This window comes from Myripristis murdjan, chromosome 20, assembly GCF_902150065.1.
Source record: "Myripristis murdjan chromosome 20, fMyrMur1.1, whole genome shotgun sequence".
NCBI lineage: Eukaryota > Metazoa > Chordata > Actinopteri > Holocentriformes > Holocentridae > Myripristis > Myripristis murdjan.
Window position 1 is genome coordinate 4,895,139 of NC_043999.1, and position 14,883 is coordinate 4,910,021.

Here is a 14,883-nt window from a genome sequence, read left to right on the forward strand (position 1 = left end):
AAATCACTTCAACATTTTATCACCGTCACTCACCAGTGCAGTTAAATGCAGCATGTAATGAATTCACAGCTGCAACATCTGCAGAAGTCACATTTCACTGTTTCTCCCCTGGCGACCTGCTGCTCCACTTTTGCACTTTTGCAGGTTTATTTTCCTTTCAGACAGTCGTGGTTTGTTGAGAAGAATAGTTTGAGAACCAGCCGGTTAAGTTTTCAAACATCTTGACATTCAAGACACCGAAGTTCAGTTTCATTAAAGGCATAGTTCGCATTTTTGGACATGAAGTTGTATGAAATCCTCCCCGGCAGTGTAGCGCATGAAAAGAGATTTTTTTTTTCTTAAGGTGTCTCCTGGGCAAAGTTAAAGCCTCCTTAAGTACTGAAATAAGTGCGCTGGCCTAGTTTGCTGGGGTCACAAAAAAAAAAAAAAAAAAAATTGCCTCTCAAAACAGCGTGCATTTGAAAATCGTAATAAACTTCCATCACAAAACTAACTCGGGGAAAAACTCAGACTTCACAGTCACTTGGCACCTTTTTCGCGGACTACCCCTTTAAGCCACAGATCCCTGTTTGAGGAGATTTCAGCCAAAGGACTCTGGAACGAAAAGACACTTTAGTCGGTGTTCAGAGTTAAACACAGACAGAAAGACTGAAACATAATGTCAACATAATCACTTTTCCGTTTTTTTTTTATATCCTACCAATTTAAAATGAGTTAAATTATAGTGAAATTTAACTATTTCTCGTTGTGCTGAGGACTCGACGGGAGCCCCTCAGGGACCCCCGGAGGTCCTGGGACCCACTTTGAAAGCCACTGCGTTAAGCACCTTGCTTTGGCTTCATCATGCAGTACATTATTTTGAAAGTACAGTAAGGCGGGTGTTCATCAAGTGTAAACACGGTGATTTATTGCCCTGCCTCTCGTGATGCAGTGAGTTCATCTGAGGTCGTAACAGGATGATTGACCACATGACTTTCCTGCATAGGATTACAGGCTTTATTTTCTCTCTTCTCTCTTTCTCTCTTTCTCTCTTTATTTTCTCTCTTTTTTTTTTTTTTTTTTTTTTGGCACAGTCAGGTGAAACGTGTGTGTGTGTATGTGTGTGTGTGGAGGGGGGGCTGCTCCTTCTGCTCTGCTCAAATGTCCCACTCTCCTAAACTTACTGCTGTGACCTTAAATAACCTGTGAGAGTCCCGTTCAGAGGCGGCAGGAGCTCGTTACAGCAGCGCCGACAGGAAAACACTGAGACTCTGAGTTTGAAACACGTCTGAACCAAAACAGCTGCTCTCTGCTCAAAATGTCATGTTTCCTTCACACTAATTTACTATTGAACTGTGCACTAACTCCACTTGTATAGTGTGTGTATAGCTATACCTTTTACATATCATCAAGTTCTCATTTCTCTATTCATTGTTGTAATATTATTGTAGGATTAATGCACACATTTCCACATAATGCACATGTTTACAAATTAGGGCTAATGCACAAAGTAGGATCAATGCACGTATTTATACATAAAGCACTTTTTTTTTTTTTAGTTTTTTAAATGCACATATTTTTATGTTGTGTATTTCTTTTACTATTTTTTTTTTTTTTTTTAGAATTTCACTTATGCTTATAATACATCCTTCTCTTGAGAGTTTGAGCAACCGCAGCTGATCCAGTTTCCCCTCAGGGATCAATCAAGCCTTGCTGATTTATTTGTGTTTTTAAGGCTGTTTTACTTTATTTATTATAAGAAATGTGGATGTTAATAGAGGGTTTCCCCTCTTACAAGGCACTTCATTCTCACTGTGATTAAAACAAACGGTCATTTGACAAACTGACAAAAATATAAAACAGTAACAGACAGATTCTTGCAAAACAGATATTATACCTCAGAGCTCCTGACTAAAGAAAGTATAAATAAAAAATATTCCCTCAAACGTGACTGACATGTTGCTAATAAAGAGCAGGCAGAACAGAGACATCATAATGAGGTTAGATTACATTTTATTGGGACAAAACATCATATATATATAGATATATATAGGTATATGTACAGTGCATTATTGGACATGGACAAACATCATAATTATCACAATTCACACTCAAGTCAGTCGAGCTCGTTAACACACAACTTTTGCCCGTTATGGCAGCATAGTTATAGCATTCATTTGGCTGCAACCTGAATCGATATTAAGAGAACCTCTGGGGAAGTCAAAGGGAATGTCTGAACGGGTCAAAGCAACAAAACACATCATGGCACCAAATGTTCTTCTTACATTATCAAGAATCAAAAAACAAAGTTGCACCAGGCAAGCCTAAGGAAAAAAAAAAAACAGCCATCTTGGTCTTCATTACCTCCTGGCAAAACTATTCTCGGTACAGAAACGGATCATAATACACAGTGATGAGCTGCACCTACGCCTCTAACTTTTGCCAAATGAATTTCTAAACTTCAGTCGCGACATTTGGAAAGCACAAAAATAAAAAGCCGCTGCCGTGTTTCCTCGCAGGGCAGCAATTCTGGGTTTTTGAAGCTCAGAAAACACAAGAGCTACGTTGCCTGGTGCAGCTCTAACGAATAAATAAGGAGGTCGGTGTGAGTGAAGAGATGTGTGTTGAACCTACAGGTGATTACGGATGATGTGTTTCCTGCGCTGTGCCGCCATCTTTACTCGTTAACGCTGAAAATCAAACGGCTTGGTCCTTCTCTGGAGGCGCTGAGGTCGTCTAAAGGGACGGGATTTTCTTCCAGGAGTGACTGTAAAATTCATCTTTTAATACCAAGGTTGGAAAACTTTATCTATGGCACAGTGGTGTGTGTGTGTGTGTGTGTGTGTGTGTGTGAGAGAGAGATGTGCAGACAGTTCAGATACAAGAGCAGCACAGTGTGGGTGTCTGTATTCCTGCTAAGCGTTAAGTCATGATCAGATCAGATAGAGATGGCGTGTGTGTGTGTGTGTGTGTGTTTCAGCTGTCTGCACTGTTGCTCTCTGCCCGTTCTTTCTTCTCGGCCTTCAAGAAAAAAGAGAAAACACAAAACACAGGGTCAGTGAGCGACACAAACACTAATACTGCACTGGTGAAGCTGGTTAATTATGATGATTTACAGTGGTGGAAAAAAGTTTTCAGACACCGCATGCATTTGTGAAATATTGCATTAAAAAATCACTCTTAGGTCTTCAAGTGCAATTTCTTTTAGTCCAGTCACAGCCAAAATACTAAACAAATCCTAAAAAAGCCATTAAAAACTTAAAATTGATTGGCTCCATAAAAATACAGAAGAAATTGGGTCATTTTGGTACCAGTGATGAAGGTGGTTCTTTTTATTAAAAGACACAATTTTTGTTGCCAAGCTTGGTGTCTATATAAAGCCAGCACATTTGAAAGTTCTTCAGACACAAAAATGGCTAAAACAAGGAACCTAACGCAGGAAGATAAAGATTAAACTGTCAAGAATTTAGTTTTGTTAGTTTTTCTTGTAAACAATAAATAAAAAATATCATTTGTATTTGTTTGTATCTGTCTAATGCAGCCACACCTTTTGAAACACAAAAAAGATTCTTCCACAAATATTTCATGATAATATTTGAGATTGTGTAAAATTTTAAGGGTGTCCGAAAACTTTTTTCCACCACTGTAGTTATTTTAGTTTTATTTATTATTTTATTATTATTTATTATTATTTTATAGTTTTATTTTTGAGTTCAATCTTCATCCTCCACCAAGACGTGACAGCTCACTAAAGGCACTGGTTGTAACAAAACATCTCCCCTTCACCACGTCCACAAGGCATTTAGGGCTAAAACAGGATTCTCAACATGTCCAACATTCTCAGCTTCCTTGTCGCCGCGAGCAAAGACAACAAGTTCGGCCTTGAGGAGAAGCAGAATCACTCGAAGTTGAGGACGAACCTTCTTTTTGCCGAACGGCGGCTCTTTCCACAGCGTCTCGACGGCGGCGCGGCCCTGCTGAGCCCAGCCGTACGCCGAGTCCCGGCTCACCTGGACGGAGAGGAAGAAACAGGAAAAAACACGCTCTGAGTTTGTTGTTTCCTCCACATCTAAACCATTTAAACCCAAAACGGCTTCCTAAATGACATGAACCACATATCACCTTTTAATATCATCAAATTATACAACTATTAACCCTATAGAGCCACACGTGTCATATTTAAGACAGGATTGTTTTCAGCCTTGTACATCAACTGTACAGCATTTGTACAACTTTTTACTGAAACATCGATGGGAAAAATGACTAAGTTGATGCCATGTGAAATTACTGAACATTTCATAACGTTTTTGTTTGTAAAACTGTGTTGAAAATGGCTCTATCAAATTTAACACAGCAGGTATATTGAGGTCATTTTCACCAAATTGGTCAAAATAATAATACGATAATACTAAATAATGGAAAAAGTGTTATTTTCTGTGTTTGGAAGGAAACGTGTTCTTTTATATGTTTGGAATTACCAATGTGTTGAAGAATTTTTGTGTTTTATGATGTTTTTGTTTGTTTAAAAAAAAAAAAAAAATCAAGCACAATTGCCTGATGTGCCAAATACGACACAAATTGACTCACAGAAACTCATAGTTGGGAATTGATATTTGAATTTTTTTTTTTTTTTTTTTTTTTGGCTGTTTAGTTGGACCAATAATGGCTCCAGTTTCAAAGAATTTGAATTTTCGGTCAATTATTTGATGGTTCAGGCTTTACAGGGTTAACTAACCTACATCACTGAGCAGAGTTTATTGTGCTTGAGTTTCCAACCATCTGAAACTTTAACACAGATGAAGTCACAGGAGAGTCTTTAGCAGTTTACTTCAGTTATTTCACATTTTTAGCCTCTGCTCTGTTTTTTCTATTCGTCAGGAAATCTGCTGCGTTGCTTTACGGCACAAAACAGGAAGAGGGCGCCGTTCTTCCAGAGCAAACGGAGCTAAAACTGTCACAAGAGTTTCTGGCAGGCGGCAGACGGAATGAATGAAAGGCTGATTTAGGAAATTCACTTCCAACGTATCTGAGCCGCCTCCCGTCTGTGTGATCTCTGGGCGACAAATCAATTAATGTGAATTTATGTTTTAAATCAGCGCTGTCAGGCACATATCAGGTGCGGGCCGCATTCGTTTAAATGAGACCTCTTTTTTTTTTTTTTTTTTTAGCTAAAATCAATATGATCCGAGTCGACACGTGGAGATTTTTTGGCTGCTTTCTGATTTATTATTAGAAATCAATTTGTAGCCGACTAATCAATGAGAACCTGCATGTTGGCTCATGAAAATAACAGATAATGTAGAACGACATGAAGCAGAAGAGAGATATGCAACAAATAAACAGCAGACAGGTTCACCTTTTACCTCCCAGAAGAAAATAAAACAACTGCTCTTTCCATCTTTCTGCCTTCCATGTGAACCTTTACATTGGATGTACTTCAATTTAAAAATAAAACGATTTTGTGATTGAAAAATGTTGGTTTGTTTTTTCCTCCTGTCCCTCCAAAACATCTTAGGGATAAGCCGGGTAAGCCTCAGTCGCGGGTCAGATTTGGCTCCCGGGCCGACGAGATTTTGAAAATTGAGATTTTTACTTTGTGTGTTTTAACGTCATAAGAGCTGCTGAGCGCTCTGTCAGACAAGCTCCGAAGCAAAAGACAAAAACAAGAAAAATCTGAATTAAAATTGTGAAGCATTTCAAGTTTGGAAAAAAAAAAAAATCAAGGTTTTATTTTGTTGAGGTGGAGGCTGAGGTGTTTCAGAGTCGGTGTGTTTCTGCGTTCCTGCCCGTCCTGTTCCTGTCCAACCGGACTCAGACTGACATGGAAAAACACAACTTAAACACACACACACACACACACACACACACACACACACACAACGCTGTTTCATGTCAGCATCTATCGCTCTACACTGATGGTGTCAGAGGTGACCGCCTGCTTCACAGCCAGCTCTCCCCGCAGGAAAACACAACCCTTTCCTACAGGGAAATGACTGGCAGCTCACACACACACACACACACACACACACACACACACACACACACACACACACAGGGCACAGAGGCCGTTTATACAACAGTAAGTGATAGGTGTCTGCTGTCTGGAGAAGTTTCCTCGGAGCGGTGTGTGTATATATAGATCAGAGAGTCACTGGGGCTCTGGGCTGATCGCGGCTTCCTGTTGAAAATCAGCTGCTGTGAGAAAGTTTTCACCTCTGAGACCCGACAGAACATCCATCTGATTCATTTCAGAAACATGAGCGAAAGGCAATGAGCAGCTTTACAAGAAACCACCCAGAAATTAGCAGAAATTAATAAAAAAAAATTACAAGAAAATCACTTGAAAATTCACCAAAAAAGCAAACAAGGAAATGACCAGAAATTAAGCCACCAAAAAAAGTCCTGAAAATGATAATTAACTCAAAAAAAAAAAAAAAAAAAAAAAAAAAAAAAAGACAAGCCCCTGAAAATTAGGTACAAAGCCTTTAACATAATTTTAAATATAAAACTGTAATAATTATGAATATAGTTTTTCATAGCCTTTTAATAATTTTCAAATAATTTTCCCTCTCTCTCTCTTTTTTAAAGCTAATTTCCAGGTCATTTTCTTGTACTCTTTTACTAGTTTCTTACAATTTTTTGGGTCCTCTCTCACTAAATTTCTGTTCAAATGCGTGTGAACTCCAGCGCTGGACAGGAAATTGCCCAGAACAAACAGCAGGTTCATCATTTTTTTACTAAATGAACGCTGACGTGGCCGAACCTGAACATAATTTCTGAGTATTTCTCCGAACCCGGCCTGACCTGTTGGGGTGGGCACCCACACTCTAACACACACGCACACACACACACACACACACACACACACACACACAAACACACAGTCACCTTGAATAAGGAGGCAGCCTGTTGAGGGTAAAACATGGAGGCACTGAGCACCATCAGTCCTACAGGAAAAACCAGCCTCTTCACCCTGGAGCCTGAGAGAGAGAGAAAGAAAGAGAGAGAGAGGGAGGGAGAGAGAGTGAAGATGTGATCACACACACACACACACACACACACACACACACACACACACACACACACACACACTGTGCAGACACTGCTTGGCGGCCTCGCTGTGTTTATCTGCCTCTGACTGAAATGTGAGTTCTGTGGCAGAAACAAACTGAACTAGAGGAAGACGAGGCAGACTGAAGTGAAACTGAGCATCAACACTAAAACAGTGAAATGTGCCTTTAAAATATCTGATGTCCAGTTTCTCAAACAAAACAAACAACAACAACAACAGAGAAAAGTCCATCGAGCCGCTGCGCTGCCGTCTGTCACCTCCGACCCGCTGAGCTCCTGATAGCGGATGTGTGTCAGTGTGTGTGTGTGTGTGTGTGTGTGCATGCAGACGCGCACGTGTTCTGTCACCTTTGGCCAGATAAAGTCCCAGGAAGCCGGAGAAGCCGATGACCCCGACGCTGGGGTAGAGGTCAGGCGGCGGGTCGCTGATGAACTGATAGACGTCTGACGGCGGCGAGAGAGAAAACACACGTCAGATTATTAGATTATTATTACCTGTCAGATTATCAGCCACGACTTAAAGGACAATTCCAACAATTTGAGTTTTTATTTATTTTTGCTTATTCTCTGCATTCCCTCAATATTTCACATCACTTCTCCACTGCTGTTGGTGAAGCAGCTTTTAGTATGATGGAGAATGATAAAATTTTCTTTCTAGTAAAAGGCTGAAGAGATTTATTTATTCCTGCACCATCATATTATATATTATTTTCTTTGTTTGCTATTCTGTTTTATTCTGTCTTATTCTGTTTATTAAATTTTTTTTTTATCTGATTTGATCTCATTTTCATTATTTGTTCCCGCATTTAATTGCACTTCAAATCGCTTTGTGTTTGAAAGGTGCGACACACAAAGAAAAGACACCTTAACATCTTGAGTCCAAAATTAACGTCTTGGCTCATCAGCCAAGGCCAGGTAAACTGAGCAAATCTGCCAGAAAAAAAATCTTTGCTGCAGCTCATAAACCTGAATCAGGCATTATTTACATGCTGAGCTTCATATTTTAGCCCGGATCTCGGGGCTCCTGCATCTCTCGCAAGAACGCCGACCTCTGAGACTTTTCTCTTCGCCTTCATGTTTTCTTTTTGGAGGCTAAAACATCGGAAATGTGTCGCCACGTCTCTAACGACATAAAACGCAGATGTTTCTTACGGCACACAGACACGGTGTGGATCAGAAAGCACCAAACAGCAGTGAGCAGGTTTGATTTGATTGGCTGACGTCAGGAGAGGTACGGTGGTCAGTGAGGGTCACATTCGTCTCAGATATAAACCTGGACCTACGCTCTGATTCCACATTATTCACCGGCCACCAGGCTGGTGATCCTGATTAATTTCTCCTCCAAACCCCAAATTTTCCCACATCTGGTGCTTGGCAGGTGTTTATTTTGGTCTGTGTTTTGTTAAATGTTAAAGACCTCAGGCCCTCAGCCGGCTCGCCCTCTACACGTCAGGCTACGACAAAACCATCGGGGCAAGGGAAGCGTTCAGCAAAGGAAAATAAGAGCAACCAGGTTTGGCGAGTCTTTTGTTCCTTCAAAGTTCAAAGTTATCTTTATTGTCCCTGTTGGGAAATTGATCAGCAGCTAGTCTGTTTTTGTGCAGCGCTTTGTGCAACAGTAATCCTTATGCAACACTTGTGAAGTGCAGAATATTTCATCAGTCGATTCTAATGTTGATGCAGAGTTCATTTCTCAGGGATCATGAAACGCACCGGATATAAAGCATTTATCTTATCTTGTCAAGCTTCTGCAGCTTGACCCTCCAAACCTCCCTCTCTGTGATAATAAAGTTCACCTTGGCCTCGTCTTGCCCTTCATCACAGTGCATTATTTTCTCATCAACGTTGTTTATCAAGGTAAATATTTTTTAAATAGAAACCGTCTGAATATTAAGAGTCACGGCCAGTGAGTTTTAATTTCCATATAATTTCACAGACAGCTGAAAGGCGTCTTTGGTTTGTCTTTTGGGTTCAGAAAGTGTTTCGTTTCTCTAAGAGGCTGGAGGATTTTTGAAAATATGAAACATTTAATTAACCTTTCTCCACCGCCAACTGTCACTTTTTTTTTATTCTTTTGCCTTTTAAATTTATAACTAAATTGAAAATCACCTGAGCTGGAGTGTCAGGTTTTCACAACACATGTTTAGAGTCTTAACAGTCCTCACTCAAATCATCTCTCGACACTAATTCATTATTTTCTGCTCAGATTCAAGCGTCTCCTCACCTGTGACCGTCGTGACGGTGGCGCTGATGGTGGGCTCTGCCGTCCTGTAAACCTTCTGGAGTCCGGAGATCATCATCGAGCGCAAAGACAGAAAGAAGAAAACGTCAAACTCAGCCGGTAACAGCCTCTATCTCAGCCACGAGGCCAGAGGGACTAAATTACTGTTAACTTAACTCTTCACCCAGAACTTCTCCATCAGGATAAGTGGCACAGTGAGGAGCTGAATGGTTAATGCACATCAACATATTATTAATATCTATCCGGCTTTACAAAATAAACTGGCCGGTTGACTGCAGGTGAAAGTGCATCTCAATTAGTGCTGAAACAATTCGTCAATTAACAGAAAATTAATTGATTTGAGTTTTGATAACTAATTTTGAGGGTTTGTTTTAGCCTCGTGTCGGACTGGAGAGCTGTCCAGGGGGATTTCCTGCCTTCTGCCCAGTGCATGCTGGGATAGCCTCCAGCCCCTTGCAACCCCGATTAGGAATAAGCGGGAATAGAAAATGGACGGACGAAGACGTTTTAATTATCAATCAAGCAGAAATAGCAAACAATTTCTCAATTTTTTTTCAGCTTCACAAATGCTTAGTTTTTTTTTTCCCTTTTTTTTGCTTTTCTCTGTTTCTTATAATTTAATACAGAAGCAATTTTAAGACCTGATTCAGAATCTAACTTGTGACAGATATTTCTCATTGTTTTGACATTTGACAGGTAGGTAGATAAGTTGCAGTGCTAATCTCAATCATGCAGATATTTGATGAAGAGGAGGAGATGGTTAAAACAAAAAGTGAGGATTTTGCAGTCATGAGTCGTGATCATGTATCAAAGCATCTGTCTCTCCACGATCAGAGCAGTGATCCTCATGTTAGATATGCTGATTCTGTATTATTTTTCATCCCTGTGACACTTCGTATCAGTACAAAATGAAAAGAGAAGTGGAGAGGCAACGGTCTGAGGCTGCAGAGAAACGCCACGCAACTTGCAAAGCTCAAGAGGTTTGGCTCGGATGGTTTTGGACACGTTTGTGTTCATGTGTCAAACTGAGACTAGAACATCAGTCTGCGAGCTTCAGGCGTAAAGAGTAAAACTGCAGCCACTCAAAAGCTGGAACGGTCAGCCGGTAACCAGCTGCCTGCCAAGCTGTGACGAACAAAATGATGTTTATTTCCTGTGCGCAGAGCTGTATAATTACTGACTGCCACCTTAGTGAACACTGACTGACTCGTCCAACCATCTCCACATCGCAGGGAACAAAATGTCAGACTTCACTGAGATATCCTCCACGGTTTACATGCACTGAAATAGTAATTTAACAGCTGTTTTTACGAATAAACTGACAGAACGTGGAAAAAAAAAAAATCAGTTTCACAGGCGTTGCAGTCACTTACCTCGGCTTTCTCCAACGCAGTCTGACATGTTTGCTGCAAGAAAACACAAGGAAATGCACAACATTCATTACTATCATATGAGAATCTTAGACCTCTGGCTGAATTCAGGATTAAAATACTGCAGGCTTTGCTTTAGTATACACAATGAAAAATGTTAAACGGCGTTAAATCATGGAGGAAAACTGGGTTTGCACTAGCTTCATGTTTTTTGGCTTAAACGTTGTGTGTTAAAGTTTCTATCCATGCAGCTACAAAGTTTGTCACACCGAACCTGACGCTTAAATTCAGCATTTAAATGGTTCTTTACTTGCTGGAAAACATGTATATCTCATTGTATTGTTTGTATTTGGGTGTGGTGACGTACTCTGTCCTGTTCCACCTCAAGCTCAGACATGACAATGAAAAACAAGAACCAGCATGCTCATCACGCCGTCATGCGTTTCCCCAGGCTGTCAGGCCGGCTGTGAATCACATCCAATCACTCAGCAAACATGTTACTGTGGGTTTTTTTTGGCAGGGCTGCACAATTAATCAAAATCGTATTGAAATTAAAATACGGACAAATGCAATATCTGAATCGCAGCGGCTGCAATTTCTTGATGAAGGTTAAACATGACAATTTGTCTTTATAAACAAAATGCTGTGGAGCTGCAGAGGCTCCCTGGACTATAAAACACCTTTTCAGTTTACAAGTTTTTTTCCTTTTAACATGAAAATTATGGCACAAAAATGGCCACTCCCACTAACATTGTAAATATACTAAAAATCACAGTATCTGTCAAGACATATTGTGCAGCCCTAGTTTTTGGAGGCTCAGAGGAAACACTGTGGTATGCAGTTTTGCTGCTCAGGTCACTTTTATCTGCTGCAGCAACACCGAGGGCGTTGACCAAAACCACCAACCGAAATGACTGTTACTGTTTGAAGTAACTTTTTAAAAAATTCAGTCTTTACACGATTGCAAAGCCACATTTTCAGCCACTAAACTATCAACACGCTGCTACCTCTTCCCTTAAAGGCAGACTGTGCAGTTTCAAATGAGAGGGCACTTCATTTTGGTTGCTTAGGGTTAGAATAACCCAGAGAATTAAAGGAGCACTTTTAAATTCCTGTCTTGAACCTGCAGTTTTGATGTCAAATGAACACAAAAACATAAACCTCTGGAGAGAAATGCTCTTATGTTTTAGGTTCTGACGGGGTTAAAAGAGCTGTCCTGAACTCCTGATGCCTTTATTATTTACATTGTTTTGATAATTGATGGTATTTAGCATTCTTTGCCACATCATAACAAGGTGGGGTGACCTCCCACATGAAACCACGAAGTCTGCCTTCAAGTAATCATGCCACCGAGTTCATCTGGTGCTACAGAAACCACTCCTGTTTTATTCAGTACACATGAAAAAAAAAAAAACTGTGGAAGATAAAACGAATCTTCCTTTCAGCTGCAACTGTATTTGGTACACTGGCATTTCTTAAGTTCAGTTTAGGTTTAAAAACGGCCAAAAGAAACAGCTTTCTGTGGACACAAAAACACAGAAATTTCGGCGATTTCAAATTTTTGAGCGGTCGTGTACCGTCATCAGAGCATCTGAAGCTCAAGTGTTTTGCACTGTTGTCATTTGTCTGTCATTTATTTATGTATGTATGGCATTGTGTGGTTTGTGACATGGGCCATGTGGCATGTAGAACACACACGTGCCTACTTGTAGTGTTTATATTGTATGTATTGGTATCTGATATGTGCAGGTCTGTTTGTTTTGATGTTTGTTTTAATGCTTGTTTTATTGTGTTGATTGTCTTAACGTTTTTGTAAGGACTGCAGATGGAAATGAGCTTCCCTGCTAAATCTGGTGCACTCATCTTTTTATTCGCGTGAATAACTTATGTAAGTGCACACTGTCCTTTATAAATTGAATAAATAAATGAGTTGGTCGCTGCAGAAATTACTTGAAATTCACAAATCCATAATGTAAAATGCTACGAATAAATGTCTGTGTTTTGATTTATGTCTTGATTTACAGGCGGTGAGAGGTCGCATCAGGTGAGCGTACCTGACATTTGTTTGTGTAAGGCTCGGCCAACTTCCTCAGGGAGGCCACGCCCCTCTCCACCGGCCCCGCCTCCGGTTCCACATGCTGAGGCTCTGTGTCCGGACTGGTGTACAGAGACGGCAGCTGCAGCGCACACACACACACACACACACACACACACACAAAAACACACACAAACACACAGACAGATGACACCCCATGTTATGTAATAAATGCCGACACACCAGTCCTACACATAACACGGGCGGGGCGTCTGAAACCGGCTTCAAGTCAATTTTTCCAAAACAAAACAAAACAAAACAAAAACCAGTGTTCTTCCTGTGGCATGTCTTCGCCTTGTCTTTACACCAAATAAAAACAGATTACTTAAGTCTCTGTGAACTGTCCTCCTTGCATTTTCAAACAATCATTTTGGTATTAACTGAATTACCTCGAGGAATCTGGAGAATAACCTGCACCAGTGGTTTGTTGGTGTGCTGCAGGGCGTATGTGAGATTTTTTTTTTTTTTTAATCTTTTCATTCATTCATTCATTATTATTTATTCCTTTCATGAAAATGCACAATTAAATTAGTGCAAAAAAAAAAAAAAAAAATTTACAACACATATTTCAAATTGATGCTTTTCATGATTAGAAAGGAGCAGAGAGAAGAATGTAATTCTTATTTTTTTGTCTGCCCCTTACTTGAACACAAGGAATCCTAGATGGTCCGTCATCTCAATTACCTTAATTTGATAGATATCAGTCATGCATAATTCCTAAAATAACCAGCCTATGCTATACTAAGCTCAAATAAATAAATAAATAAATAAATAAATAAAATAAAAGTTTGATTAAGCACATATTATATTCAGTTTTCCCACTGAGAAGACAAGACAAAAAAAAAAATCCAGAAAATGGATTAGCAGTTGAAATGTAGAAAAAAGAAGCAGAAACAGAAAGAAGAAAATCTCAGTATCAGGTTGTTGTTTCAGACACCGATGACGCTGGACTGACCCTCTTTACATTGGCTCTTATTCTACCAAATTTTAGGGAACACTTGGATAGAAAAAAAAAAACAACAACAACATTTCAAAGAGGTATATTATTGGAAAATGTTGAGCACCACAGTTCCAGAGAAAGCGATGGAGTTTTCCCAAAATGAACAGAAATCACAGTTGTGCCTGTTTCCTATGACCTCAAAACACAAGCATCCACTGTTTTCACAAGGAAGCTGTCAGGCTGGATTATTAGCTCTTTTGTCTTTCAGTCATCACATTTCCACCCATGACTCATGTTCTGCTGAAACAACACACACACACACACACACACACACACACACACACACCATGTGGCCACACCTGGTCAATGCTCAGGAGAGCTGGCACTGTGTTCTTCTTCTTGCCCTCCGTGGCGGCGTGCACCGTGCCGCCCATCACGGCCATGAGCCCCGGAGCTGCGACGGACAGCGACACCTGGCGGCAGAAAGGGGGAATGACCACTCAAGCTGAGGAGGACGATGCTGAGGACGTGAAACGATGCTGCGCTGTCAACGTTTACCCCAAAACCACTAATTAAGTGTCTGTGTACAGTGTCAAGTATAAAACGCCACCTTAAATGCCCTACACCCTCTCGTAATGCTCTCAACAGCTCACCACCACTGACAGTAGCTAGCTGGTTGCTAATGTTAGCTAGCAGCTAGCGAACCTGGCTCGGTGAATGAAAACATGACATCATTCTCACGGCTACCTACGGGCTCCCGTATGGATGTCAGGGTTTACTTGTAAAACTGTCTGACAGCTGTCTTTACATCCTAGTAGTGACAAAAAGGAAAGAAAAAAGTAATTACCAGTTTGTGAAGTGACATTTCAGTCCGGGTTTGAAGTGCGTTTCTCTACGGCAACAGTGGAAGGACAAATTTTAAAGTTAGCGCATGCGGATTGTGCCTCACGCCCTTTTTATGTGTATGAGTGTATTTTACAATACAATATAATACTTTTCTGCTCAGCTTTTCTTGCTGTCACAGTAATAGAGGTGTTCATTCACTTCTATGTTTGGCACTGCTGGACTGGACTGCATTTTACTGACAGCTGTTTCCACTATTCTGTCCCCCCTCATTTTATCTAAATACGGAGGGACAAAAAATTAGAAACACCTCTCAGTAAAATGTAGTCCAGTACAAGACCTC

At 40.3% G+C, this 14,883-nt stretch overlaps 1 protein-coding gene across 1 annotated transcript; it reads right to left on the reverse strand.

Annotated features, from left to right (window-relative positions):
* Positions 1-1,975: 1,975 nt before the first annotated feature.
* apoob (apolipoprotein O, b) lies at positions 1,976-14,618 on the reverse strand. Its single transcript, XM_030080021.1, has 9 exons — positions 14,545-14,618; positions 14,057-14,170; positions 12,717-12,839; positions 10,666-10,698; positions 9,275-9,329; positions 7,399-7,494; positions 6,868-6,959; positions 3,900-3,989; positions 1,976-3,000 (listed from the first exon to the last, which is right to left on the reverse strand). The coding sequence occupies exons 1-9, from the start codon at positions 14,560-14,562 to the stop codon at positions 2,956-2,958; spliced, it is 666 nt and encodes a 221-aa protein (XP_029935881.1). The 5' UTR covers positions 14,563-14,618; the 3' UTR covers positions 1,976-2,955.
* Between the last annotated feature and the right edge of the window lie 265 nt (positions 14,619-14,883).

Excerpts from the sequence above, each read along its gene's own strand:
- apoob (XM_030080021.1), bottom strand. Across the intron at positions 10,699-12,716 it reads CTTACACAAACAAATGTCAG|CAAACATGTCAGACTGCGTT; the intron begins GTACGCTCACCT and ends GTTTTCTTGCAG. Across the intron at positions 7,495-9,274 it reads CACCGTCACGACGGTCACAG|ACGTCTATCAGTTCATCAGC; the intron begins GTGAGGAGACGC and ends CGCCGCCGTCAG.